Source organism: Helianthus annuus, chromosome 16, assembly GCF_002127325.2.
Source record: "Helianthus annuus cultivar XRQ/B chromosome 16, HanXRQr2.0-SUNRISE, whole genome shotgun sequence".
NCBI classification, from domain to species: Eukaryota; Viridiplantae; Streptophyta; class Magnoliopsida; order Asterales; family Asteraceae; genus Helianthus; species Helianthus annuus.
The window spans coordinates 13732711-13759918 of NC_035448.2; the positions used below are offsets into that span (position 1 = coordinate 13732711).

General features: G+C 36.2%; 1 protein-coding gene and 1 long non-coding RNA gene across 4 annotated transcripts; one reads left to right on the top strand and one right to left on the bottom strand.

Moving 5' to 3' along the window:
• Window positions 1–9283: 9283 nt before the first annotated feature.
• On the top strand, window positions 9284–19705 carry LOC110916948 (formin-like protein 20). The gene is made up of 20 exons (XM_035986071.1): window positions 9284–9661; window positions 10600–11282; window positions 11840–12055; window positions 12137–12918; window positions 13151–13253; window positions 13333–14370; window positions 14699–14775; window positions 15173–15293; window positions 15521–15592; window positions 17404–17502; window positions 17788–17829; window positions 17928–18008; window positions 18097–18147; window positions 18231–18312; window positions 18382–18476; window positions 18547–18618; window positions 18703–18819; window positions 18948–19016; window positions 19205–19265; window positions 19339–19705. The coding sequence occupies exons 1-20, from the start codon at window positions 9607–9609 to the stop codon at window positions 19449–19451; spliced, it is 4029 nt and encodes a 1342-aa protein (XP_035841964.1). The 5' UTR covers window positions 9284–9606; the 3' UTR covers window positions 19452–19705.
• Window positions 19706–23662: 3957 nt separating this feature from the next.
• LOC118488457 lies at window positions 23663–26838 on the bottom strand. 3 transcript variants are annotated; one of them, XR_004884885.1, is made up of 3 exons: window positions 26681–26838; window positions 24008–25223; window positions 23663–23880 (listed from the first exon to the last, which is right to left on the bottom strand). It is a non-coding gene; the product is annotated as an uncharacterized LOC118488457 (long non-coding RNA). The 3 variants fall into 3 exon arrangements; XR_004884884.1 differs by lacking the exon at window positions 26681–26838 and having other exon boundaries at window positions 24008–24472; window positions 24840–25296; XR_004884883.1 differs by lacking the exon at window positions 26681–26838 and having other exon boundaries at window positions 24008–25296.
• Window positions 26839–27208: the final 370 nt, after the last annotated feature.

Consider the following 27208-nt stretch of genomic DNA (forward strand, 5'->3'; position numbering starts at 1 on the left):
ACTCGTTAGGTCGTCTCACGATCCTACACCATTTCATAATTTTCTTATGTTGGTTCTTTTTATCACGACGCTATCAGTTGTAAATTTGTAAAAATATAACCTTTTTTAGAACTTGAAATTCCCAAATTAAACCTAGACAAGTAAAAAAAATGAAATTTTTTTTGAAAAAAATTTGGGGTGATTAGCGGTTCCAATAGAGTTTTGTGTAAGGTTTGTAATTAGGACTTGCAAGATTCAAAGTTTTAGCATCCCCCCCACACTTAAATTACACATTGTCCTCAATGTGTCCCAAAAATAAGTTTTTAGGTTGATTGAATATGTAAAAAGGTGTGAAAAAGCAAAATTTTATGTTACTGGGCGTCTGGACACGGCCCCGTGGTGTCCGGGCACGGCCCCGTGTTCAGATCGCCAGTAACAGAATTAAGTAAAAAGAAACAGAAGCCTGGGCACGGGGGCGTGTTCAGTGAGCACGCCCCGTGTCCAGTTACCTGAACTAGGTATTTCTTGCAGATTGTGCAGCACGAGACCGTGTTGGCTGAGCACGACCCGTGCTAAACTTGCTGTAATGAAGAAAAACTTGTCGGATGGCTCTGTTTTTGTGCATGGGGTGCTGGTGCAAGTTTCCCTTGTTATCCTTCACCATCCCGAGTGTGTTTTATCCATTACAACATTATCCAAACACCAATTTAATTTAAACCATCATTCCATTTAAGTCATAGAGAGAATTACATAATATTCCTAGAAAATTAAAAACAAAGTGGAAAAATAAAAGTTAAAAGTCCTAAACTAGATAGGTCAAGTGATACATAAAATCATTCTAAGGAGCTCTACTTTTACATTAAGAACCAAAATTCCGGAAATAATTTTCCGGTATCTAGAAGCTTGGTAGAACTCCGGGCCGAGGGGTGTTCCCTAGATGTTGTTAAAGCCATTCTTCTATCTCTCTCGGGAGGAAGAAGGCGGCTTCATTCTCTTCAACATCTTGCGGAGGGGGAGTGACACCAACCGGAACCCCTTGTAGTATATCGCGAGGAGGTCCCGGGTGTATGGTGTACCACTTGGCTGGTATGATGACTTCAGGCACCACGTTCCATGCCCTTTGGGTGATGATTGGTACCAAAGGAGGAGAGGCGAGAATGTTCAACCTTTGGTGCAAAAGGTTGACCTCTCGAAGACACCCTTCTAGTCCCATCGTTAAGTGATTGATACGGTCGACCAATACTTCTTCCACCCCCGTCATTTCATCAATAGCCTCTCTTAAAGCGTAAACATAGTTTACAAGAGAGTCCTCTACCGTTGATGACCTCCTCCCCTGCCGGTTGTTCCTGGATTGAGACGAAGATGTACCGCTAGTCCTGCTCGCCATTCTGGGAAAACAGACCGAAAAGGTTTCAACTTATATTCGGACAGTACCTCGGACACGGCCCCGTGTTCAATGAACACGGCCCCGTGTCTAGCTGTCTGCAGGTTTTGAGAGCAAGGAATCTTGGAGTTTTAAATTATTTTTCCAATTTATAAGGTACTTTTAAGCATAAATAATTTAAAACAAAGTTGTATAACTCATTTTAAACAAGATTCCTTGAATAATAACCTTACAAACATTTAAATAAAGCTTGGAATCATGGAGATCTCAAGCTTTAATGGAGGTATTGAGTGAAAATTGAAGAAGAAGGCAATGAACAAAAGTGGAAAAGACAAGATGGTTGTTGAGAACCTTCTTTAGAATATACCTAGGATGGTATGAGTGAAGATCCCAGCAAATCTGTCTTTGGAGTGGTCCAAATGAGCAGGAATCTTGGTGCATTTATAGAAAACGACAGCACGCTGCACACGGCCCCGTGTGCAGACAAGATCCTGACACATTTTGTCTATATTCTGACCATAGATTAGACCGAAATCTTTTGGTGGACACGGGGGCATGCTGACCTGGACACAGCCCCGTGTCTAGAGGATGTCTATAGAGTTTGTCTATTTCTAAGGAACTTATCTGGATCGGGTGGTTCCTTACTGGATGGAACAACCCCAAAGTGCCTAAGATACCTTAATTGCTCTAGATTAAGACGAGAACACAAGAGGTTGTCGGTGAGGGTGATTCCTATGCTAAATGTAGGTGGACAGGTCCAACCCTTTCCCGGGCTCTCGTTAAAGAAGGTGTATGCCGAATCCCTCAGGTCTATGTATGCACCGAACGAAGTCGATGGAGAGTCCTTCACGGCACAATCGGCACAGGGACGACTATCGCCCAAGTCCTCGCTAGAGTTAGAGGTAACATCAGGAACAACGAAGTTGTTTTTATTCGAATGTGATCCCAACAATTCTTCTTGGGTATCGTCTTGAGATGAATCATTAAAATCCATCCTAAGTTGTTTTAACCAATTAAGAATTAGATCTTCTAATTGAAATAGTTCATCAAGAAGCATTTCTCCTAAAAGGTCCGGTTGAGAGCATTTGAGGGAGAAATAGGGATTATTTTTACTTTCGCCCCTCTTAAGGCTAAAGTAAAACAATGGGTCTATATAATGGGGCTTATAATTTAGAAAATAACATTCTAATTCTTTATGAGAGCCTCCACATATTTGACACCACGTACCATAAGAGTGCCGAAAGTAAAAAATATCAGTATCACTCATGTTTGTGTCAGAAATTACCAACCGTCGGGATCTTACGGTTCTGTTTTCAGTAACTGAAACTTGAGCACGGGGCGTGTTGAGTGGGCACGGCCCCGTGTTCAGCTTACTGTCTGACTTAAAACAGGATTGCCAGTTCCAAAGATTGGGCACGGGGCGTGTTCAGCGGGCAAGGCCCGTGCTGAGTTCTACAGAAGCTGAAAAATTAAGAAAATCCTAAAAAAAAAAACAGAAAAATTAGAAAAAACGATTAGGCTGTTGATTCCTAACTTTCTTAAAATCCTTGTGTCCCCGGCAGCGGCGCCAAAAACATGATGTGCGTGTAGTGTAATATATTTTTAATGTATCTTTTAAGCCCTTTTACACTTTTTAGCCAAGTTTTAAATTTATAAAACACGGTATTTACTAACACTAAACACACATATGGGCAAGTGCACCCATCGTGAGCGTAGTATAGTGTTGGTAAGATACCGAGGTCGTCCAAGGACACAAGAGCTTTTAATACCGGTTTATCCTCAACATCTAATCAAATCAAAAGGTTAGAAAAATGTTTTTAAACTAGAAAAATAAAACTAACTAAAATGCTGAAAAATAAAATAAAAGTAAAAACAGATAGACAAGATGAATCACTTGGATCCGACTCGCCTTTAGTGTAACCTTTGATTATTTCCGCACTTTTGCACTTTTTAAGATATTATCTTAGTTATTGTAGTAGGCCCCTCTTTTGAAGGTGACGTTACCCTCAACCCAGTAGTTTAAGTCAGCAAGGATACAATCCTAAAGGGTCGGAATATTGAAAGATAATTAATTAAGTTATTAATGCATAATGTGGTAGGCCCCTCTTTTGAAGATGACGTTACCCTCGGCTAAGTAGTCTGAGTCAGCAAGGATACAGTCCTAAGTAGCCGGGTTAAAGTTTTAATAGTAGTTTATATATGAGGGGATCAAAGAGTTTGGACCCCCACCATCCAATACCATTGGGTATTGAAGGAGGTCCTACTAAATTTGACCCAGGTCCTTTGCAGGATCTATACACTGAACAATGGCAAGACTCTTACCAAACCATTCTCTTAACCCCCGACTAGAAAGCCAACATATCTCCATATAGACCGTGGAGATATGAATGGTGAAAATCTTTTATTTTATATAGACAGTAAAATAATGCCACGACACCACGGACAAATGATAAGGAAGAATCACCTTCAACATATAAAACTTGTTATTAAAGTCATTAATACATAACCAAATAAAAAGTTAGAAAAGATTAAAAATAAAAAGTATTACACTAAATGCTTGTCTTCACCAAGTGATGTAAGAGACTTAGGCAAACATGGCCTTTGATTGTCAAGAACTCTTACGATCAATCTTGGATCCCGATATGACTCACACACTCTATGATGGATGATGGATGGTGGTGGTGGATGATGTTATTGTGATGGTGGTGGTGGTGGTGGGTGGGTGAAGTGTGAGAGAGGTGGTGTGCCAAGGGATGGTTTGCAAATGAGCCAAGCACCCCTATTTATAGCCTGAACAGCAGCTCGGACACGGCCCCGTGTCCGTCCTCCTTCTCTTTCTTCATTAATTGCAGTTTGTCTGCATTAGTTGACCACGCCCCCGTGTCCGCTGAGCACGACCCCGTGTGCAGAAGCGTATCTGTACTATCAAGATTTCCCTAGATTCTGTGAATCTTAGAGTTGACCACGGCCCCGTGTCCGCTGAGCACGACCCCGTGGTGGGTGATAGAAGCTTCTACAACTTTGTCTTTTCTGCTGACACTTGGGCACGCCCCGTGCTCACTGAGCACGGGGCGTGTTCAGCCTTCTGTTCTATTGTTTTGCTTGGGAAGATGCTGTCGGGGGGTCGGGCGTGCCACGTTTGTTCCTTTTCTTGTATTTATGTTAGATTTAGCTGCCTTTTTGCTTCTTTTGTTCATTTGAGCTCATTTAATCCTGAAAATACAAAAAGGAAGACAAAAACACACTTTTTCCAACATTAGTACTAAAATGGGTTAGTTTTATGCCACAATTGATGTAATTTATATGTTGCATTTTGTGCACATCAACAGCTACTTCCTTCTCCTGATTTGTAACATTTGTATCGGGAAAATTCAGTTGAATGTTTGCATCATTTACATGTCTTCCAGTTCCTTCCCAGTCCTGGCTTTCATCAAAGATAACGTCTCTACTGATGATGGTCTTATTGGTTTTTGGATTATGTAATTTATAAGCTTTACTGGTTTCACTATAACCTATCATGATCACTTTCTCCGTTTTATCATCCAACTTTCCTCGATGTTGCTTAGGAATATGGGAATATGCCACACATCCGAAGATTCTCAAATGAGCAAAATTTGGTTTCCTTCCACTCCATGCTTCTTGAGGAGTCATGTTTTGCACCCCTTTAGTAGTTGCTCGAATAAGAAGATAAGTTGCACATGATACCGCTTCTGCCCAGTAGATATGTGAAAGGTTTTTCATTTTCATCATGCTTCGACTAAGTTCCATTAGAGTTATATTTTTCCGTTCTGCTACTCCGTTTTGCTGGGGTGTGTAGCTTGTAGTAAGTTGGTGATGAATTCCATTGTCTTTAAGGAACTTTTAAAACTCATGACCACAATATTCTCCTCCTCTATCCGTACGTATGGCCTTTATCTTAACATCTGCTTGATTTTCTACTAATCTTTTGAAGATCTTAAACTTTGTCAAAGCCTCTGATTTCAATTTCAAGAAATACACCCATGTTTTCCTTGAGAAATCGTCTATAAAGGTGATGAAGTATCTACATCCACCTATAGACGTTGTTCTCATTGGTCCACATATATCAGAATGTACCACTTGCAGTGTCTTGGCAGCATGCCATGTTGCTTGTTTAGGAAATGCCTTTCGAGCATGTTTTCCAAACAAGCATCCTTCACATATACTCTGTGATGATTTGGAAGCCGTCTTTGGTAAACCTTTTACAACTTCTTTTTCTCCCATGCTGTGCAAGGTCTCGAAGTTTATGTGACCATATCGTCGATGCCACAATACCGAGATGTCTTGAGTCATTACATTGCAAACTCTTGGAGTAACATCATAGTTTAAGTTTAATGGAAACATTTTGTTTCCTGTCATCCTAACTGTTCTCATGTGCTTTCCCGTTGTATCTTTGATAACACACTCATGATTATGAAAGTTCACTTCATATCCTTTTTGCACTAGTTGTCCCACACTTAATAAGTTATGTTTTAGGCCTTCAACATAGAAAACATTCGGTACTCTTTTCTCTATTCCTCTCACTTTGATGGCTACATCTCCACTTCCTAATACATTGAGCCTCTTGTTGTCTCTGGTTCTTACTTCCTTCTTTTCTGATTCATTCAGTGTAATGAACAAACACTTGTTCCCGGTTATATGATTGCTACATCCACTATCTAAATACCAGCAATCCTCTTTTGTTATCTCTTCTACGTTAAAGATCATAAATAGGGTTTCACCGTTCCCTTCTTCCGTCTCATCTTCATGTAATAGAGCATTGTTGCTCTTATCATTCTCGTCTCCTTTTTGACAAAAACGTGCCGTGTGCCCAAGTTTTTGACAATTATAACTGCGGATTTGTCCGCTAAACCTTCCTCTTCCCCTGCCTCTTCCTTTTCCGTTGAAATCAGATCTGAAAAATCTTGATCGATTCTGGTTTTGGCTTTGTATTTGAAATGCTTGTTCGATGGGTACATCATCATATTGTTTCAACCTTAATTCATGAGATTGTAAAATCCCAAGTAACTCTTCTGTCAGCATGACTGTTATGTCTTTTGACTCTTCTATGGATACTACAACCGATTCATATTTCCTTGTTAAACTACGAAGAATCTTTTCAACTATTCGTTGTTCTATAATGTTTTCTTCATTTAATCGTAATTGATTCACTATAACTTTCGTTCTATTGATATATTCTTCTACAGTTTCACTGTCCTTCATTCGTAATGCATCAAACTCACATCTTAGGGTTTGTAATTTTACCATTTTGACTCAATGTTCTCCTCTGTATGCCTTGTGAAGGATGTCCCATGCTTCTTTGGATGTTTTGCTTGTTGCGATTCGTTCAAACACAGTTTCATTCACTGCCTGAAATATTATATGAAGTGCCTTCTTGTCCTTCTTCACTTTCTCTCTGTAAGCATTTTGATCATTTTCTGAAGCCCCGGCCGCCAGTTGATTGTATCCTTCTTCTACACTAGTCCACAGATCTTGTGATTCTAATAAAACCTTCATTTGTATGTGCCAATGATAGTAATTCTGTCCCAACAGTTTTGGGATCTGAGTTTGAATTCCACCATTTGATGTTGTCATTTGGACGAGAGAAAAATTTTGATGAGAATTGCAGCGATTATGATGTTAGTAAATGCGGATCGTTGTGGCTCTGATACCACTTTAATGAGATTAGAATTCAGATTAGGGTTTGGGGCATAAAAGAATGATGTTCTTATTATTCGAATTGGTGAATCATATCTCTGATACATACATACATATATATACTTGACGGTTGGATGCATAACCGCCACTACTTATAATAAAACTAAACTATATAAATAAATACATTATACTAACTAATATATCTAGCTTATGTTCCTTCTAATAATTTTCAATTATTTCGGTTAAATTTAATCCTGTAACCCACATATAAATAAAAGAGATAATTATATAATAAATAGCAAGAACTAAACGGTTACTTTAGTTTCAACTTTGTGTTGTTTGTATGCAGCATAAACTTCTTATATTTATAAAAACAAACAAGCTTTTAAGCACCATAGGGCGTAGAAGGTCGTTAAAGAAGCCACAAAATGGTGTCAAATCAGTTTGTTGAACGAACATTCCGGTGGAAGTCAAGCAAGAAAAAATCCTCGGATTCAGCCAACTTCGGTGCATCCGATAAGTTGGTGCCGGACTTGAACGACGAAGTTAGCCTAACACAACCCAATAGGAGGGCACAAATCAAGACTCCGGGTTCTTCAAGGCAAACTACAAGCCACATTGGAATAGTAGGCGATAAAATAGAAGCTTACGCCCAAAAGAAGGAAGCGAGGATTCAAGGATTGGCCGATGCAAGACAACAAAATCTCCTTGCAACTACAGGCTTGATTGACGAACAACGTGAAAGTGTCGCCCAAGCGGCGATAGACAGAGATTTTCAGACGTATATTATGTCACACGACAATCTCGCCAACGAAGTGCAAAAAATCTTTATAGCCCGCAAACGAGGAATAGCGGAAAAACATGGTTGGCTGACGAGCCATTTATCGGATTTGTAGTTTTTTTTTTTATTTTTAAAAGGGTTGTAATTTTTTTATTTCGGTATTTTTTTAGTTTGAATTATGTATTTTTATTTTAATGAAGCTTGGTTTTTACCTAACATTTAACTTTATTAAAACTAAACAAATAGTTTCTGGCAAAGGTAAAGCACCTCTTGTGTTTTATGGCTAAGGGCACTGGGGGCACTGTGTTATTCCACCGTGATGGGGAAAAAACAATGCGTGGAAAAACAAAACTTCCACCGCCACTCCCTTTTCCACACGTGATAGTTCAACGCTGGGCCGATTCCGTGATTTTTTTTCACGGTGTGATAGTTGTTGGTTGTGAGGGTAGTTGTTGGTTGGGGGGAAATTGTTGGGTGTGGTGGTGAGTGATGACCAATGTTACTAAAAAAGGTTGTGAGTGATGGAAAAAATGGTTGCTGACATGGCGGAACATGATTGGATATTGTGAGTGATGGAATTCTATCACTAGTGACCACCCCCACTCCCCTAATAAATGCTTTAAGAGATTTGGTTGGTTAGAGCAAGAAACTACCTTTAGATACCCCAACCCCTTATTAGACCACCCGTAGTGGGGCGGTATTTTGTAAAAAAAAAAATGAAAAAAAAACGCCCGAAAACGCCAGAGACCCATTACACCGGGCGTTATTCGGCGTGTTTTTTGAAAAAGAAATGTGTTTGGCATTTTAAATAAAACGCTGAAGGGACGAGAAATTGACCAATCGTTTGCGACCATGTGTATTGTTTCAGTTTTGTGGCTGGCCATGTGTATTGTTTCAGTTTTGTGTTTTGTGGCTGGCCGGAGTTTAACATCTTGCCGGAAAACCTGCAAATAAATCGAAGAAGATGACTGCAGAAAAGAAAAGGTTTTAAAAAGTTTACTTTTTTACAACTTTGGTCCATGTGGTTTAGATATGGTTTTAAAATTAACTTTTGAATATTTGAATTTTGGTCCTTGTTGTTTAGATATGTAATATTTTCTATTTAACTTTTGAAGATTTTTTTAAGAATGTAAAAACAATACACACAGTCCATCTTCTAGTATTGTATTTTTTTTTTTTTAATTTAAGGAAGTATTTAAAGTTAAAAAAAATTGTGAAATGATTGCATGGACGTTATTGAAATAATGCCCTACTACGCCACTTTTAAAATAATGTCCCATACTGACTGAGATGACACATATCGAATAATGCCCCATAATAAGGGTATTATTTTCTTTCACCACTACACATGTTATTGTAACTAAATGAACCAAAGAGAACAGGTAACAACCCACAAATATTTTATGCTATAATAGCTGGAGTCAAACATGCATAGTTAAATAAAATCATGTGAAAAGGATGAATCAACACTGACACAAAAAACACACACACATGGAGGGTTGACTTTGTGCATCTTGTCCCATCTACATGTTCTAGAAATAATTTTCAACACTCGCCCATTTCCTCTCTGTCCCTCCCTCCATTCCTTCACCTATTTTAAATTCCCGCAAACCATGTCTCCATTAAATATATTTTTACACCATTAAGTTCACACCAATTTTTGTATAGTCAACAGATAAGCTTATTAAAGGGGATCGAATTCGTCAATTGAAGTTTGGAAGGAGTTAACTAGAAGGTGAAATTGCCCAGTTGGATCGAATAAACTGATTACACAGGTATCAAAATATTGGATCGGGTTGGGCATTAGATGGCGCTGCGGAAGCCATCGGATCGACTCCTTGAGATCTCCGACAGGGTTTACGGTACGCATCTATCTGTTTCGCTTATTTTCAAACAAACTTGTGATTGCTATTTTGAATGTTATTTCAAATGGTTCGAATTGGACTAACTTATGTTAGGTCTGCAAAATGTTATGTTCAAGAATATGCTATCTCCTGATATCAACCAAAATAGGATATGGGTAGGGCTGTAAACGAACCGAACGAACACGAACAAGACCATGTTCGTGTTCGTTCGTTAAGGAAATTAACATGTTCGTGAACTGTTCACGAACCCATACCGAACATAAGTTTATGTTCGTGTTCGTTCGTTAAGAAAATTCAGTTGTTCACGAACAGTTCGTTAACACTGGTCTCGAACACAAACGAACGCAAACGAGCATTTAACTTGAAAATAAAAAATAAAAACATTGTTATCCTTTAATATTGGATGTAAGTAGTTAAATACAACCATCAAATTATAAATCAAAACACAAGAAGTCTGATACACCACCAAACATCGAATCAAGTTTAACTAACTTAGACATAATTATCCCAAAAAATGTCTTAGAATGTCCAAATTTTAGCTAACTTAGAAAAAATAGGGTTTCAAGTTTTCAACATGTAAAGGTTTATTACTTATTATATTTTTAATATAATCAAACGAACATGAACTAACGTAAACGAACGAACATAACCGAACATATTACCGAACGTTCACGAACGCAGTCGAACGAATGAGACCCGTGTTCATGTTCGTTCGCTAAGCTAACCGAACGAAATTTTTTGTTCGTGTTCGTTTGTTAAGCTAATCGAACGAACATAAACGAACTTCCCGCCGAACAGTTCACGAACTGTTCGCTGATCGTTCGGTTCGTTTACAGCCCTAGATATGGGAAATGCTTGAAATTTTGTGGTTTTTCTTTTTCTATAATAAACGAAGCAAGATTAATGTTAACGATCTTGTTAAAAATCGTTTGCAGTTTTCGATTGTTGCTTATCAACTAGAGTACTTGAAGAAGATGAGTACAAGGTCTACATGGGTGGCATTGTGGCTGAACTTCAAGACTGCTACCACGATTCATCTTTCATGGTTTTTAACTTTAAAGAAGGTGACACAAGGACCCCATTATCAGATTTATTATCGCAGCAATACGATATGACAGTAATTGAATACCCTCAACAATATGAAGGGTGCCCGTTGTTGCCATTAGAAACGATACATCGCTTTTTGAGATCTAGTGAAACCTGGCTTAATTTAAAGGGTCAACAAAATGTGCTTCTAATGCACTGTGAAAGGGGTGGTTGGCCCGCACTTGCATTTATGCTTGCAGCCCTTCTTGTGTTTAGAAAACAGTATGATACTGAACGAAAGACTCTTGAAATGGTGTATAAACTTCATCGTTTAACACCTTTAAATCCACAGCCTTCTCAACTAAGGTATCTTCGGTACATATCCAGGAGAAGTTTAGGCTATGATTGGCTGCCCTCAGACACACCATTAGCTTTGGATCATATCATGCTTAAATTCCTTCCTTTGTTTGGTGAAAAGGGTTGTAGACCTGTAATTCAAATTTATGGTCAGGATCCGTCTTCAACAAATAGGGGCTCTAAGCTATTGTTTACATCCTTCAAAACCAAAAAGCAAGCCCGCTACTATCAACCAGTAAGTTTCTTTTTTCAGATAAACAGATATCTTCCATTCTAAGGCTGTGTTTTGGTGTGTCTTTCGGAACTGACTTTATGCTTTTATAGATAATCAGAATCAGATAGTTAGCCGTGATATAACGGGCTGAAGAGGATAGTGTTTGGATGTGTTTTTGTTTTGCTGTAAATAATTAAAATCAGTTAGTTAGTTGTAATAAAACGGGCTGTAAAAGATAATGTTTGAATGTGCTTTTGCTATTTGAAGTTGTAATTAACAGAGAAACAGTTGTTTGAGAGCGTCAAAAATCCTGATCATTTACGTAATTAGTTCATATATGTTTCGTGTCTTTGAAATTAGGCAATTTTATGTTACCTTTTGATAATCAAGTGCAACTGTTATGAAACTAATTGTTAGAAATTGATTTTTTGCCTTTAAAAATGGATGCAGAATATGTTAATTCTAACATTGAAAACTGATTTTTGTGACTACAAGTAAGAAAAATATGATAATTTTTTTTTTCAAAATGCAAATCAAAACAAAACCTTTGATATAATCTTATGACTTTGTGATTGTAGGAAGAATGTGAATTGGTGAAAATTGATATTCATCACCGTGTTCAAGGAGATGTGGTTCTTGAATGCGTACATGTGGATCATGTTAGGGAGGATATTATATTTAGAGTAATGTTTCACACAGCATTTGTGCGAAGTGGCGTACTCGATTTGAGTTGTGATGAAGTTGATGTTATGTGGGATGCAAGAGACCAGATGCAAAAGAACTTTAAAGCAAAGGTAGGCCTTTTTTCGCACTGAGTATGCCCTTATTTTGCAAACACTAGAAGTTGAATGAATATATCCTTATATTTGTATCAGGTATATTTTTTGGATGCTGATGCTCTACCATCTATGATCACCACAGAAGGAGAATTTGACGACAAGAATGGGACCGAAAGTCCTACACATGAAGAGTTTTTTGAGGTCGAAGAGATTTTTAGTAACGCGGTTGATGAGCAAAAAATTAAGGTGGATGCTGAGAATGGTGATATAGTCTTGAAGGAAGGACTCGTACCAGAATCAGAAGTTGATGCATGTGAAGACTATGAATTAGATGATGGGAACAAAAAACCTGAAAACAGGATTTACCAAAATAAGTTGGGACATGTCAATGTTACCCCGTCTCCACCTCCACCTCCACCCCCTTCACGAAGTGCTCTAGTTTCACCTCCACCTCTGCCTCCACTTCCAACGCCTGGATCCTCCGCTCTACCTCCAATGAGTGGAGGGCCACCTCCGACACATGGACCCCCACCACCACCTCCGCCACCTCCGCCACCTCCAATGAGCAGAGGGCAACCTCCACCTCCGCCACCTCTAATTCGCGGAGCACCTCCACTTCCATCACTACAAGGTGGTAGTCCACCGCCACAACCTCCACCGCCACCGCCACCACCTCCACCGCCTCCACCTGGTGCTCGTGCACCTGGACCTCCAAGCAGCGGTCCTATCCCCCCTAGAGGTCCAGGACTCGCGGGTCCATCTGGAACGGCTACAGCAGCACGGAGATCTAATCTAAAGCCACTGAATTGGAGCAAGGTTACCAGTGCCTTGCAAGGAAGCTTGTGGGAAGAATTGCAAAGACATGGAGAGCCCCAAATGTATTCCACTTTCTGCACACTCAATTTGGTTTTCTTCTCAATAATCAATGTTTCTCTATATTGCTTATGAGAAAATAAATTGCTGTAATCATAAGCATGCGGTGAGCTTTAAAGGTGTACAAGTTACAGGCATTTGTACCATACTTTTGCAAACGTTTAATAGTTAACAGTTTTTAGACAGTTGACATATGTTTTTTTCCTGATGCCAAGTATTTAATTTATTGGATTGTAGGGCACCATATTTCGATGTGTCAGAACTTGAGACACTAAAGAAAGCTACTTCTAAAGGAGGGAGGCGCGAATCTACTGGTTCAAAACCTGAGAAAGTTCACTTGGTAGTGCAATTTAAGTTTATTTTTTTTTATCTATGAAATTACTTGTATTCTTTTTAATAGATGACCTACTTTTATGAAGCCATCTGGAACAGCTACATCAACACAGCTACTTAGTTCGCTCCCCTCACCTCCAGGACACCCGCCGTTCTTGAAGGAGTTTGAATATCTTAAAATTCAACTAGAAGATATAAAATCAGCCACTAACAACTTTGATGAAAACAAAGTTATTGGCGCTGGTGGATTTGGAAAGGTTTATCTAGGAGAATTTTCTCACTCTAAGGGGAAAATAATGGGTGCTTTTAAGCATCTAGATCGTAGGCATGGGCAAGGGGACCCTGAGTTCTTGAAGGAGATTGTGATGCTTTCTGAATACAAGCATGAAAATCTCATCTCTCTATTGGGATTTTGTGACGAGGGTAGTGAAAAGATACTTGTGTATGAGTATGCATCTAACAGAAGCCTTGATCGTCATTTGAATTCTAATCTTCTTACGTGGAGGCAACGTATTAAGATATGCCTTGATGCTGCAAGAGGACTAAGCTTCCTTCATGGTGACAAGGGCACAATGAAAAGAGTTATTCACCGTGATATAAAAAGTGCCAACATTCTCTTGGATGACAAATGGAATGCTAAAGTTTCGGACATGGGACTGTCTAAAGCAGCACCTGCTAATCAGCCGCACTCATTTCTCATCACCCAACTCGCAGGTACTCCTGGGTACTGTGACCCACAATATATGAATTCATTCACCCTATCAAAAGAATCAGACGTATACTCTTTTGGCGTTGTCTTATTTGAAGTCTTATGTGGAAGATTATGCTATAATTATAGCAACAGCATGTTAAAACTTTGGGTAAATACATGGAAAAAAGCCTACAGAGATAACAAGTTATATGAGATTGTCTTTCAAGGTCTGATGCAACCAATGGACTCTACTTCTTTGAAAACATTTTCAAGCATTGCATTTCAGTGTTTGCATGTATATAGTGAAGAACGGCCAACGATGGCACATGTTGTAAAAAAACTGGAGACTGCGCTCACATTTGAACTTCAGAAGCCGCTAAATAAGTGTGAAGATGTACTTGAGGATACTTCTATGAAATGTAGATCTATTGAGGTAGTGAAAATGCTTCTCTTGAAAGTCATCTCTAATAACCTAAACGGGTAAAGGTTCGTTAAGCATCTATAATATGTCCATGGGCATGGGTCGGGTCTTGAGTTTTATTTGATCCGATCCGATATGTTTACAACGTAGAATTATGCCAGTAGATCAAAAAGCTTGTTCCAACAATCAAATAGATCAACCTATTTAGGCTGATCAATGCCCCGGTCGACCCATCTATTAATTATCTCTCACTTAAATCATCCCTTCCCTAGCTACACACCCCTGCAAAGTTATATATATATATTGACACACTTTGGTTTTGTTCATGATATTTCATTAGAGCCAGGTTACCAGTGGTGTCTTGCAATTGCAAAGAAGCTTGTGGGAAGAATTGCAAAGATCTGAAGAGCCCCAAAGGTATTCCACTTTCTGCACCCTTTGTTTTTGTAAAGTAAATGTAAAAATATCTGAATGAACTATAACAGAGGGGGAACTCTCAATATATACAGGAAGCAACCTCTACAGAAGCCTATATCGGGCCTATGGGCCATAAACTAATACAATAAATAACGGTCATCAAAAGCATGTGGTCAGCTTTAAAGGCCACATGAGTTACAAGCATTTTGACCTTACTTTACTTTTGTAGACATTGTATACACAATGTTTAGATCGTTGACATATGTTTTTTTCTTAATGCTAAGTATTTAATCTAGGAAAAATCACCAAAATGAACATATGACCGGTCAAATTTAATATAATTATCAACTTTGACCGATCTATTTTGTTGGTTTCTTTCTAAATTATTGGATTGCAGTGCACTATATTTCGATGCTGCAGAACTTGAAATATTATTTCCTGGTATATTCCCAAAGAAAGATGCTTCTAAAGGAGGGCGGCGCAAGTCTACTGGCTCAAAATATGAGAGGGTCCACTTGGTAATGCAAGTTAATCTTTATTTATAACACTGCTTTATATTCTTTTATATATAAGACCTAGGTTGCTGAAGTAGGAGAATATCCTAATGTGAATAGTATAATTGATTCGGATGTTTATTGACCAGGAACCACCTTTAGAATATAGATACATTTTTTTGATGTAAACTCTTTGAGAACTGGAGTTACGGATGACCATCCCATTTTTCTATTGCGATTTTTTCTGTTAGATCGATTTGAGGAGGGTTAATGCCACAGAAATCATGCTCAAGAGGGTTACGATGCCTCTTCCCGACATGATGGTAAGTATGGACTTGACATATTAACATAACGCTTTAATATATTTGGCTTCTTGGTCTTTTAAATTTTAATGATTATTTTTTTTCCTCAATTAGTGACGTGAATAAATAGAATATTTTTCTACATGTACGATACCTAGACATGTTACTTATTTTTGTGCAAGAGGATTTGGATAGAATAGAACACAATGTTCTAGTTATTAGGCTTGACTCATATGTCAAATGGCAATGCCAAAACAATTAGTATCAATTTATTTGTTTCAGATGACATTATTAAAAAGGCTGTTACCATGCTTTGTGGATGTTGCATATCCCAAAGTTGTTGTCTATAATAGCCTAAACAGCTAAAGGTTTGTTAAGCATCTATAGCAAGTAGACATGCACGTGGGTTGGGTCTTGATCTAAATTTGATCTGATCCGATATGTTTACGACTTAGAGTAATCTAATACGTCAAAACACGTGTTCCAACAATCATATTGATCAACCTAATTAGGCTGATCAATGCCTGGGTCAACCTATTCATTATCTATATTTATCACTTTAATCATCCCTAGGGGTGTAAATGAGCGGTAAACGAGCCAAGCTGAGCCTCGGCTCACCTAAGTTTGAGCTCGGCTTGGGCTAGACTCGTTTATAATTTTTTTAATATATATTTATATTTGTAACTTTAGTATAACATAATATATATTATTAAGTTAGTTTTATCATAAAGTTATATATAATAACTATTATTATATAAACATGTGTTTAATATATTAGATAAAAGTTATATAAATAATAAGCTCGGTTAGGCTCACAAGCCTACTCAAGCTCTATAAGTGAAGCTTGAGATTGTACTGTTTACGATATAGGCTTATTTTTAGGTTTGAGCTTGTTTAAGCATGGTTCAATTTAAGCTTTTAGCAAGCCGATCTTGTTTAGCTCACATGTGGCTCCCTATTCATTTCTTTTCCTACAACCCCCAAAGCTATCATTATTTTTTTTACTCTCTTTGGTTTTCTTCATAATATTTTTTCATAGAGCTATTGATTTGAAGCATCAACAGATTATTAATAGTTTTTGAAGTCTCACTATTTTTTTTTTATTAGAAACTGCCTTTTTAAACATAAATGATTTTCTAATTTTGGTTTTTGTACATGTTGGTTATTATAATGAACTTTTTAAAAGTATGGCTATTGTACCATGACTGGCAGAGAAGTCATATATTGGATGGTTTGGCACATTCCTCTAATTTCTTCCGGTTCAAAACTGCAACATCTTGTGTGCTCATCTTAAACATGTATCTATTCTCTAGGATGCTGTTATAATAGTTCTTTGACCAATGGTGGACGATGGGCAGTTGAGCAATGGGTAAAATTGATTTTAGGTCAAAACAAGTGATATTTAACTGCAGGTTAGGGCCGACCCACAAACCCAATTTTATGCATGTTTTGTTATATAAATAATTGAAAAAGTATATCGTACATTAGGGCTTAACGTACTTCAGGTACAACAACTTGCGTGATTTGTTCTATAACATGCGTGATTAATGTTTTCAATATGCATGATTTTGGATTTTTGAGTTATAACGTGCGTGATTTTAAAATGAACGTGCGTAATTACCTGTCGTACGTGATGTACGTTAAGCCGTAATGTACGTTAACCTTCCTCATAAATAATTAATGTGCTAAAGTGACTACAATAATTATGATGTTTTTTAATTTTCGTTATAGTTCCAAGATTTATTATGTATGCTGGATAAATGACAGTGTTTTTGCACTCTTACTTGCATGCCAGTTAATCAAATAAAATCAAGTTTATTTGGCATCTACAGGCTTCAGCTTTAGCTATGGATGAATCAATCTTAGATGCCGATCAAATAAAGAATCTTATCAAGTTTTGTCCTACTAAAGAAGAGATGGATCTTCTCAAGGTACTATTGATAACTTTATTTTATATGAATGTTCTATTATTAGAGGTTGCAGTGTGCACGGGTATGTTGGATTAGGTAATGGGACAAAACAAGTAAGTTTTGTTTATTTGAATTTGCCTATTTGACCCATTAGCAAATGGGTTGAAATTGCTACCTCTATGTATTGTTGATGGGAGATTTTAACTGGATGAGGACGTTGCAGTTTTGTTGCGATCAATAGTTTTATATCCATTAGTTTTTGCCTTTTTATTTATGTATTAATGGTTATGCATTGCAACTGTTCAGAATTATACAGGCGACAAGAAGATGCTTGGCCAATGTGAACAGGTTGGGGACCAAATAATGGATTATTATATCTTGTTACGATATTTTGCATGTCACCTCTCACTTGTTCCTTGCTCTTTTTCAAATAAATTATCTCTCAGTTCTTCCTGGAGCTCATGAAGGTGCCACGTGTGGAATCAAAGTTATGTGTTTTTTTGTTCAAAATTCAATTCAACACCCAGGTAGTTTTTATGGTATAGAACTATAGATTAAGTGTTCTAATCACATAATAATGCTAGTCTTTTGTTTGATAATAAATCTTGTTTTCAGCTTTCAGAGTTTAAGAACAGTTTGAACACCGTAAACAATGCATGTGATGAGGTACTTTGATACAACATTTGACATTGCTTGTAATCGTTACATATTTATTTTTGTCTCTCATTATATTGGATTTCTGGTATTAGGTGCAAAAGTCGATTAAACTGAAGGAAATCCTGAGGAGAATATTATATTTGGAGAACACATTAAATCAAGGAACTAATAGAGGTAAGAACTACAAGATTGAATACTACATTTTATGAATGTTTCACATTCGGTTGTCTACGATTTTTGCAGGTTTGGCTGTTGGTTTTAAGCTAGACAATCTTTTGAAACTCACTTATACACGGTCTTCTGACAGTAAGATGACTTTAATGCATTATCTCTGCAAGGTACAAGTAACTTGTAAGTATTGCTCTTCATACATCTTTTGTGTCTGATACATATATCACCATTTTACAGGTTCTTGCCTCTAAGTCACCAGCCCTTTTAGATTTTTATGTGGATCTTGTTAGTCTCAAGTCTGCAACTAAGGTTCACATTCACACATTTTCTCATATTTTAATCAGTGGTTATTGTTAGTAAAGAAAAAGATGAACGAAAAGGCTTAAATTGCAGATACAGCTGAAGTCTTTAGCAGAAAAAATGCAAGCAATCACTAAGGGACTGAATAAGGCTAAACAAGAACTAGTTGCATCTGCAAATGATGGCCCTGTATCTGAAGTTTTCCTTAAGGTTAGTAAATATCTCACACAACTTGTTCAAAAGAAAAAAAAAACATTTTCATTGCATTTACCGACTATAAATGTGTGTCGAAAGTTAGTTTTACATCATGCCAAGTGATTCTTTTGTTTAACTGTTAGACATTAAACGAGTTCGTTTGCTTTGCTGAGCCAGAAGTTGCATCTGTAAACAATTTGTATGATTTGGTGGTAAGAATTAAGAACCTTTATCATCTTGCTTTTTTTTACGTCACAAAATTCTTCGGTTCTTTAATTTTTTTTTTAACGTATAATAATTTACATCGAGATAGTTGGTAAACGGGCAACAAGCTGCGCCGCTACCCCTTTTTGAATAGCAAAACTAAGCCTTTTAATTATGTTTGTATTAATAATTACAGGGTAGAAATGGTTATGCATTAGTTCGATATGTTGGTGAAGACCGTTGCCCTTTTGAACAAGGTAAAATATAAACTATAAAGGGTTTGATTAAATGACCGAAAGGATGCCGGTTGATATTGTTAATGGTTTGCAGTTACTCAGACACTTTATAACTTTGTGAGGCACTTTCGAAAGGCTCATAAAGAGAACTACAAACAGGCTGAATTAGAGAAAAAGGAAGCTCAAACAGAGGTTGAAATGGAGTAGATGATAAGATTGGAGGAAGAACACAAGGCTTCTCAAGAACCTCGAGCTAAACCCGAATAGACTGATGCATGGATTTCGTGTAATCAGAGTGGAGGCAGGGTTGGAAGCTGGTTCATTGTTGTGTATTTGTAATTCACTAATTTGATGATGTTTTGGTTAAGTATCCCTTTTGAAGTTGTTTTTGTTGCTTTGATGCTGATGATAATAAGCTGTTTTTAAATGATTTATTGCTGCGGAGAACCTTGCTATGAAAAGTTGTGAAACATATTATAGTTATTAGGCCTATGGTTGCCCAGCACATGATGCAACTAAATTGCTCAAAATTTGCATCATTTTTATGCTTCATTATTATATCCTTATGTTTATTCTGAGTCACCTTACCCCGTGTAAACTCATATTTGACGACATAATAGTCTTGATGTAAACTCATCCTTTGAAGCAACGAAACAGGATAAAATTCATGGACATCCTTCGTCTTCATATCAATTTCGTAAGCAGCTCCCCAATCGTCACAATTATGTGTATCATGGTGGAAGTTGCATGCAGTGAAAACAAAAGTTATATTCAATTGCATAAGATAAAGTACCAAAACCGTGGCAAGATTATGATATTTAATTAGTGATGATTAAATATAAATATGATATTGTACCAATAAGTGTATTTAACACCATATCAAAATTAGATGTTTTATCCAAAATTAGTGTATTTAACACCGACTGCTTGGCGCGATTGGTGTAAATTTATAATTATGTAATGTTCGTTGTTGTGCGGTTGGCTGCCTCGGTTTGAGGTGTGCCCGTGTTTGTTAATGAAATTTACCTTTCAAAAAGAATATGTTTTATCCGTCACTTGAAACCTAGTGGGAAGGAGACTTGGGTTCTCCAATGGAGACCCAAGTTCAATCCACATTTGTGTTACTTTGGTGGATTAGGCAATGATAGATAGAGCCTAACCTCATTGCAGAGATGTCAGGCTCTATCCTGGGCCCACCCGGGTTTTCGTTCCACAGTGTGTTACGCCAGAGAGTTCTGCTCTTGTAATGGCACAACGACTGTCAAGTGGTAGCCGGCGGTATGATTTCTCAGGGGAACGCCCAAGCCAAACTCTGAAGTCAGCGTGGGCCCGATTAAGACAACATAGTCTGACCAGTTGTGGCAGCGGGGTTCTCCAATTTGGGGAGTGCGGTAGCAAACACAAGAAAGTCGTAGTCCAAAAAAAAAGATCATATACAAACACCATTTTTTCATAAAAACTCTAACAACTAATTAGAGTTTGACACATGTCATAAATTAATAACTGTCAATAAGGGTAATTTAGTCATTGCCAACATTTAATATTTATATATAATTTCTTTAATATAACAATCGGGTCAGAATATACTAGCAAGTTAATTTGGGTAAAATGTTAGGAACTAATCTTGACCAACTATTTAATGATCAAGGACTATTAAATGAGTGAAATTGAACAAAAAAGAGGCGTGTGAATTTGTTTATAGATATTCTAGTCAATTCAAGGCGATAGTTTATCTCTCCTCCAATTCCCCCTCGTTTTTTAAAGGTAACTCTTTCATACTACATTATTTTTTTTATAAAAATTGCACAAAAAACGAGTTTTTTTATCTTTAAAAAGAGTATATTTCGAAAAAAATCGAAAATTCAGATGCGTAAAATGCAATGGTCAAACAACATAAAAATGATTTATTTTCTAAAACGTAATTGATAAAAAAACACAAAGAAATGTCTTGTTTCTATAACGCAATGAACAAAAAACACAATGAAATTTTTTTTTTCAAAAACACAATGGACTAAAAACACAAAAAAAATATTTTTTTTTCTAAAACGCAATGGCCTAAAAACACAAACAAATCTTTTTTCTAAAACACAATGACTAAAATCACAAATAAATGTCTTTTTTCTAAAAAGCAATAAACTAAAAACACAAAAATATGTTGTTTCTAAACCACAATGGACAAAAAACCAAAGATTTATGATGTTTCTAAAATACAATGGATTAAAAACACAAAGAATTTTTTTTTCTAAAACGTAATAGACTAAAAACAAAAAAAAAATATCTTGTTTCTAAAACACAATGGAAAAAATCACAAAAGTATGTTGTTTCTAAAACATAATGGACAAAAAACACAAAGAAATATGTTATTTCTAAAACGCAATCTACTAAAAACATAAAGGAATTTCTTTTTTCTAAAACGCAATAGATTAAAAACTCAAAGAAAATGTGTTGTTTCTAAAACGTAATGGACTAAAAACACAAAAAAAGTGTTTTTTCATTCCTTTGTAAAAACACAATTCAGAAACTTATTACACAGATCAAAGCCGATTTCTTTAGATTTGTTCAACGATTGACGAATTTGAATGCTAGAAACGCTTATCAGCGATCAAATCAAACGAATCAAGTTATTCGCTTCAAAAACACGGGAAAAAATGAGAAATTGTATGAAATTGAACTAGGTTTTCTTCAAAAAAAAATCAAAGAACATGTTGATTGAGTGTTTGAATCATAGATTGATGACGAAAATCGCAATATGATGTAGTGATTATTGAGATAGAAAGTGAGGAAAAGGTTGAAGATGGTGAGTTGTAAAAATAGTGGGTTTTGAAGTTGCAGAGAAAGAAAATGGTAGAAGATTGGATAAGATTGATTAAAATACCCTTCTCATTTATTATACAATTTTGGCACATATCATAACCCTATTCTTTTATACCCAAACTATACTTCCTATTTTACGATCTCCCTATAACAATCATAAAATTAGTTAGAATATCCCTACTTTCGTGTACTTTAGACTTTTTATATATGGAAAGCTTTAAGTAAATAGATATGATGATTACACACACATAGATGGTTGTGCTGATTAGAAAAATCTATTTGTTTTTTATAAGTTGATGTGCTGATTATACATGCATGTTTACAATTTATGCAAACAAATGTAATCAATAATTTTAGTTGATTGTGTCGATGTGCTAATTAGAACCAACAAAACTAACACAAACATGTTCGAAATTAGCAAAAACACTACTGAAACTGTCACACTGAGGTTCGAAATCAGCACACACAAAATCAGCACAAAACAAGTTTGAAACTAGTATAGTACTGACATAACCAACAAAATCAAAACCAGCACAACAGCTTTGAAGTGCTATTTTTAATACTTTTTAAAAATATCATTTTTGAAAAAAAAAATACATATAACAATATTATACTCATATTAAAAGATAAGAAAATTCTTAATTTTATTGTGTATTTTAAAAAAATAAAAATAAAATATATAAAAGTTATTTAATTTTTAAGAATATTGGTGAAACCAGCTGGAAAAAGTCAACATAAACTAAATTGTAGTTTTAATCATTTTATTTAGAATTAAATGCCAAAATGTCCCTAAGGTTTGGTCATTTTTGACACTTTAGTCTAAAACTGAAATCTTTTGAATTTGGGTCCATGTGATTTTAATTTTGTTGTCATTTTTATCCAAAATCCAAACTGAGTCTGATTTTTCAGTTAACCACATGTCTTTTTGTCATTTTCCTCCCTTTTAATAAAGGGTAAAATGGTCTATTAACGTGTTATTGTAACGTATTAAAAATGAAAAAAATAAATAAAAATCATAAAATCCCTTTATGAAACTCTAACCATCCCTTCTTAAACCTCAGTCCCCCACCGTCTTTCCTCAACCCTAGCCACCTACAATTGAACTGAAGATTAACACAACGATGGTATGCACTATTCGACTAGGGTTGAAAAAGGACGGTGGGGACTGAGGTTGAAGAAGGGACAGTTAGGGTTTCATAAAGGGATTTTGTGATTTTTTTTGTTTTTTTAATATGTTATAATAATATGTTAATAGACCATTTTGTTATTTATTAAAAGAGAGGAAATCGATAAAAAGGCATGTGGTTAACTGGAATATCAGACCCAGTTTGGATTTTGGATTAAAATGACAACAAAATTGAAACCATAGGGACCCAGATTTAAAATGTTTCAATTTTGGACTAAAGTGGCAAAAGTAACCAAACCTCAAGAACCATTTTGGCATTTAACTCTTTGATTTAATATATAGTTAGTAGTATAATTACTAAACTACCCTTAAAACTACTAATTGATATAAACTAGAATTACGACCCGCCGCAATGCGGCGGGGTGTAACACCCTAATACGTATTAGCTTAAATTCGACGCAACGGAAAACATGAGCCCAAAAAATTTCGTTCTTTAATAGACATATCAAACACATGAAGGTTCAAATGCGAAATGCCATATATTCATTAAAACGGATTTATAACGTTTTATGACATTAATACTTCAAAACCTATATGAGTTACACTATGTGACCATTCTACCCCGTACAATCCTTGCTCTCAACTCGAACTAAGTCCGCTTCACTTCAATAAATGTAGAGAAAACCCAAGCGATACCTGTGGGCACCACGTACAACCAAACCATTAGTCATTAACATACCATACAACATTAAACTATATAATAGAATTTCGTAGAGCATTCTATAAAGTAATCGTGGAATTGTCCAAGCGCTTTCTTAAATACTCTTATCCAAATCCAGCTCCATTTCTTCATGAAGCCAACAATCCCATACCTACATTACATTCCAACTCAACGCACATCATTAGTAACCATAAATACTCGAACACTTTGATAACGTTCATGCATATGTCTTAAGCATTGAACATTCATTCACACATACATTCACACCTACGTACTTATTATCATACATACATACATATATATATATATACTTATATATATATACATGCGTACCTTCATACATGCCAATGTTCCTTCCTACGCACAATCAATTAATCACGAATATATACACAAGCTTCTTTTACCATTTCTTACATGTAGGTTTATGCCGGAATGACACATTCACAACCTTACATAGTATAGACAATCTATGATTCAACCCACGTGCCTTTTGGATTCCTATACACATATACTTATAAAATTTCCTACACTAACACGAAATAATCCGTTCATTCACTAACCGACAACCTTTAACATCATTGATATACGAAACCATCCTTAACATAACGTATGTGGCCTTAGAAAAATCATTTTTAGACAAGTCCCATACTCAAAACATCACAATTTCAGCAAAAAGCCAACAGCACGGTCCCTCGCGGACCGCGTAAGCCATAGCTTACTATTACGCGGGGCGCGACAGCTCCACCGTAAGCTACGGTGGCTACCGTAGCTTACGGTGGCCATAAACCCTTACGGTGAAGTGCTACTGCCTTACGGTGGCCAGAAAGACTTCAGAACCCACCGTAACTTACGGTGGCTACCGTAAGCTACGGTAGTGCCCAGCTCAACTTCCATTTTAAACATTAAAACTACCATATCTTGACCCATACACAACCGAATCATATAAAACTTGTTCCTAATGGTCCGGAAAATGTTCCCCTTACATAAATGACTAAAAATTCTTACCCAAGGTCTTAACCATAACGAATTTCATTACATTACGCAACACATGCACATAAAATTCGACCCGTTTAAGCCCACCAATTTACTTTCGGCTTAAATAATAACCTTCTTCAATAATGAGGCATTATTAGCTTTGTACTTCTGATTATTACATGTTCTTTCATGATGTTTCATAAACATAAGTATTAAAATCTATTAAACCTACTAAAAAGTGAATCGAAATTCACTTACCTCGAGTACTCCAATAAGTGTATTTGTCACCTTGCCTTATCTTGACCCGTTATCCTCCTATGCTTGACCTCTCCTTGACACGTTCCTATTATCTCATTCCATTACATCCATTCAATAGTTAGTATACATAATCATACGCATCACTAATCACACTTCTATTCACGTGTCAATCGCTTAACGAGTTCAACATGTATCATAATACTACAATGCTAATCAATTTAACAATTTATCATTCCATCATCACAAAAGTCATACATGAGCTTCTAGCATGCATAATTATGTATTTACCTCATGTTCGTTATTCTTTCAAAATTCCATACTTAGAATGATAACATTTTCTAAGTTAGGCAACTTGCTTCATATGTTAAACATTTCATACCATTTCTTAACACCTTGGTTTTTACACATCCATTCTACTATTTTCTATCAACAACCCGTTTCGACCCGTTGGTGCAATTATATGCATAAACTAGTTGGTAAGTGTTTTAGACACTTAAAACAATCAAATAACTTACTAATAATTTATTAAAATCACTAGTTCATGATTCATACAAGTGTGCATAACAATACAACTATTTTTACTGAATATTTATACTAAAATTTGTGCAGCAACTTTCTGCGCAGCAGCTGTTCACGACACATTTTAACCCATTTATCTTCTGATTCAGTTCTTCATGTTCAAATATGAAATGATCTACACTCAGAGATCTTTCTAAGCATATAAAGATCGTAACAATCGGACATTCCTATGATTTTACATGATTTTTACAAAATTAGCACAGAAGCTGAAATGCTTCCAAACAGCTTGCTGTCAAAACAGTATTGCCGACTTTGGGCACTGTTTTGGCCTGTTTAACATCCGAATTCAACAAACATGTTCAAACACAAAACGTAGTATGTTTAAATATCTTTCTGAGCATATAAGGCTCGACCTCACAGGTCCTTCCTATGATTTTATATGATTTTTGCAAAACTGTTGCGCAACAAATTTTAATTCTAATCAGCTTTGTTACTCGATACACGTAGCATGTCATTTTGTACACAACATCATAACTAAGCACTTTTCCTACTTATAATACATGATCACCTTCATTACTATTTAATTAACATTCCATACAAGTGATAACACATACTAACCTATACTAGGCATTTCATCAAACACTTGGTGTGCGAACTACCTTCCAAACATAACGTACAAGTATTCCTCATACTTTTTCTTCCTAGTTCTTGTTTTTAATCATCCAACATACAAAATATTAATTCAGTTTCATACCAAATTCAACATAACTAACAAAGATTAACCACATACAACCTAATATATCAAGAATTTAAACAAAGATTGGACATGGGTGACATACCCATGTCGCCACTTTTACTAACCCAAGTGGGTTTCATCTTCAAACATCAATTAACATCAAATCTTGTATAGTTTACATTCCATATGATAATTCTAACATATATTCATGCTTAATTTCATTAAATTTCGTGGATTGATCAAAACCCATTCCATCAATTAGCATCAAATCATAAAATCTAACTTACCCCCATGTTGGAAACCCTTAGATGATTGAGAAATCGATCACATGCATACGAATTTCATCCATAAACGCCTCCAATTGATAAGTTCTTGATGATTTGGAGAAGAAGGGTTTTCCCCTCTCCTCCCCTTTCCTGCGTCGCACACCCCACCAACACACACTGCACTTTCTTTTTTTTTTTTTTTATTCCTTGTTTAGTTTCAACATTTACATAATCAGCCCTTGTATTCTTTAAGTTGTCATTCTTGTATAATTTTTCTAACTTTTTGAACTTCTTTCATTTATTTAAAACTTAACTAATCTTTTAAAACACTTAAACATTCAAATAATCCATTCTGAGATTTTTGGGGTGTTACACGGGGATTCTTTAGTTATAACTAAGTCGATTTAGGACGCACACATTATGTTGAATCTGTCAAATGGGAAAAAAAACAGACGATGTAAAAACGTTCATCCATACACGTACGTTGCGTAGTGTTAACTCGCAAAGTTTAGAACAAAACGTGAAAAACGCTAAACCATAGACGCACGT

Excerpts from the sequence above, each read along its gene's own strand:
- LOC110916948 (XM_035986071.1), top strand. The coding sequence starts at position 9,607 with ATGGCGCTGCGGAAGCCATCGGATCGACTCCTTGAGATCTCCGACAGG. Across the intron at positions 17,830-17,927 it reads TGCTTGGCCAATGTGAACAG|TTCTTCCTGGAGCTCATGAA; the intron begins GTTGGGGACCAA and ends ATTATCTCTCAG. Across the intron at positions 18,009-18,096 it reads AAATTCAATTCAACACCCAG|CTTTCAGAGTTTAAGAACAG; the intron begins GTAGTTTTTATG and ends TCTTGTTTTCAG.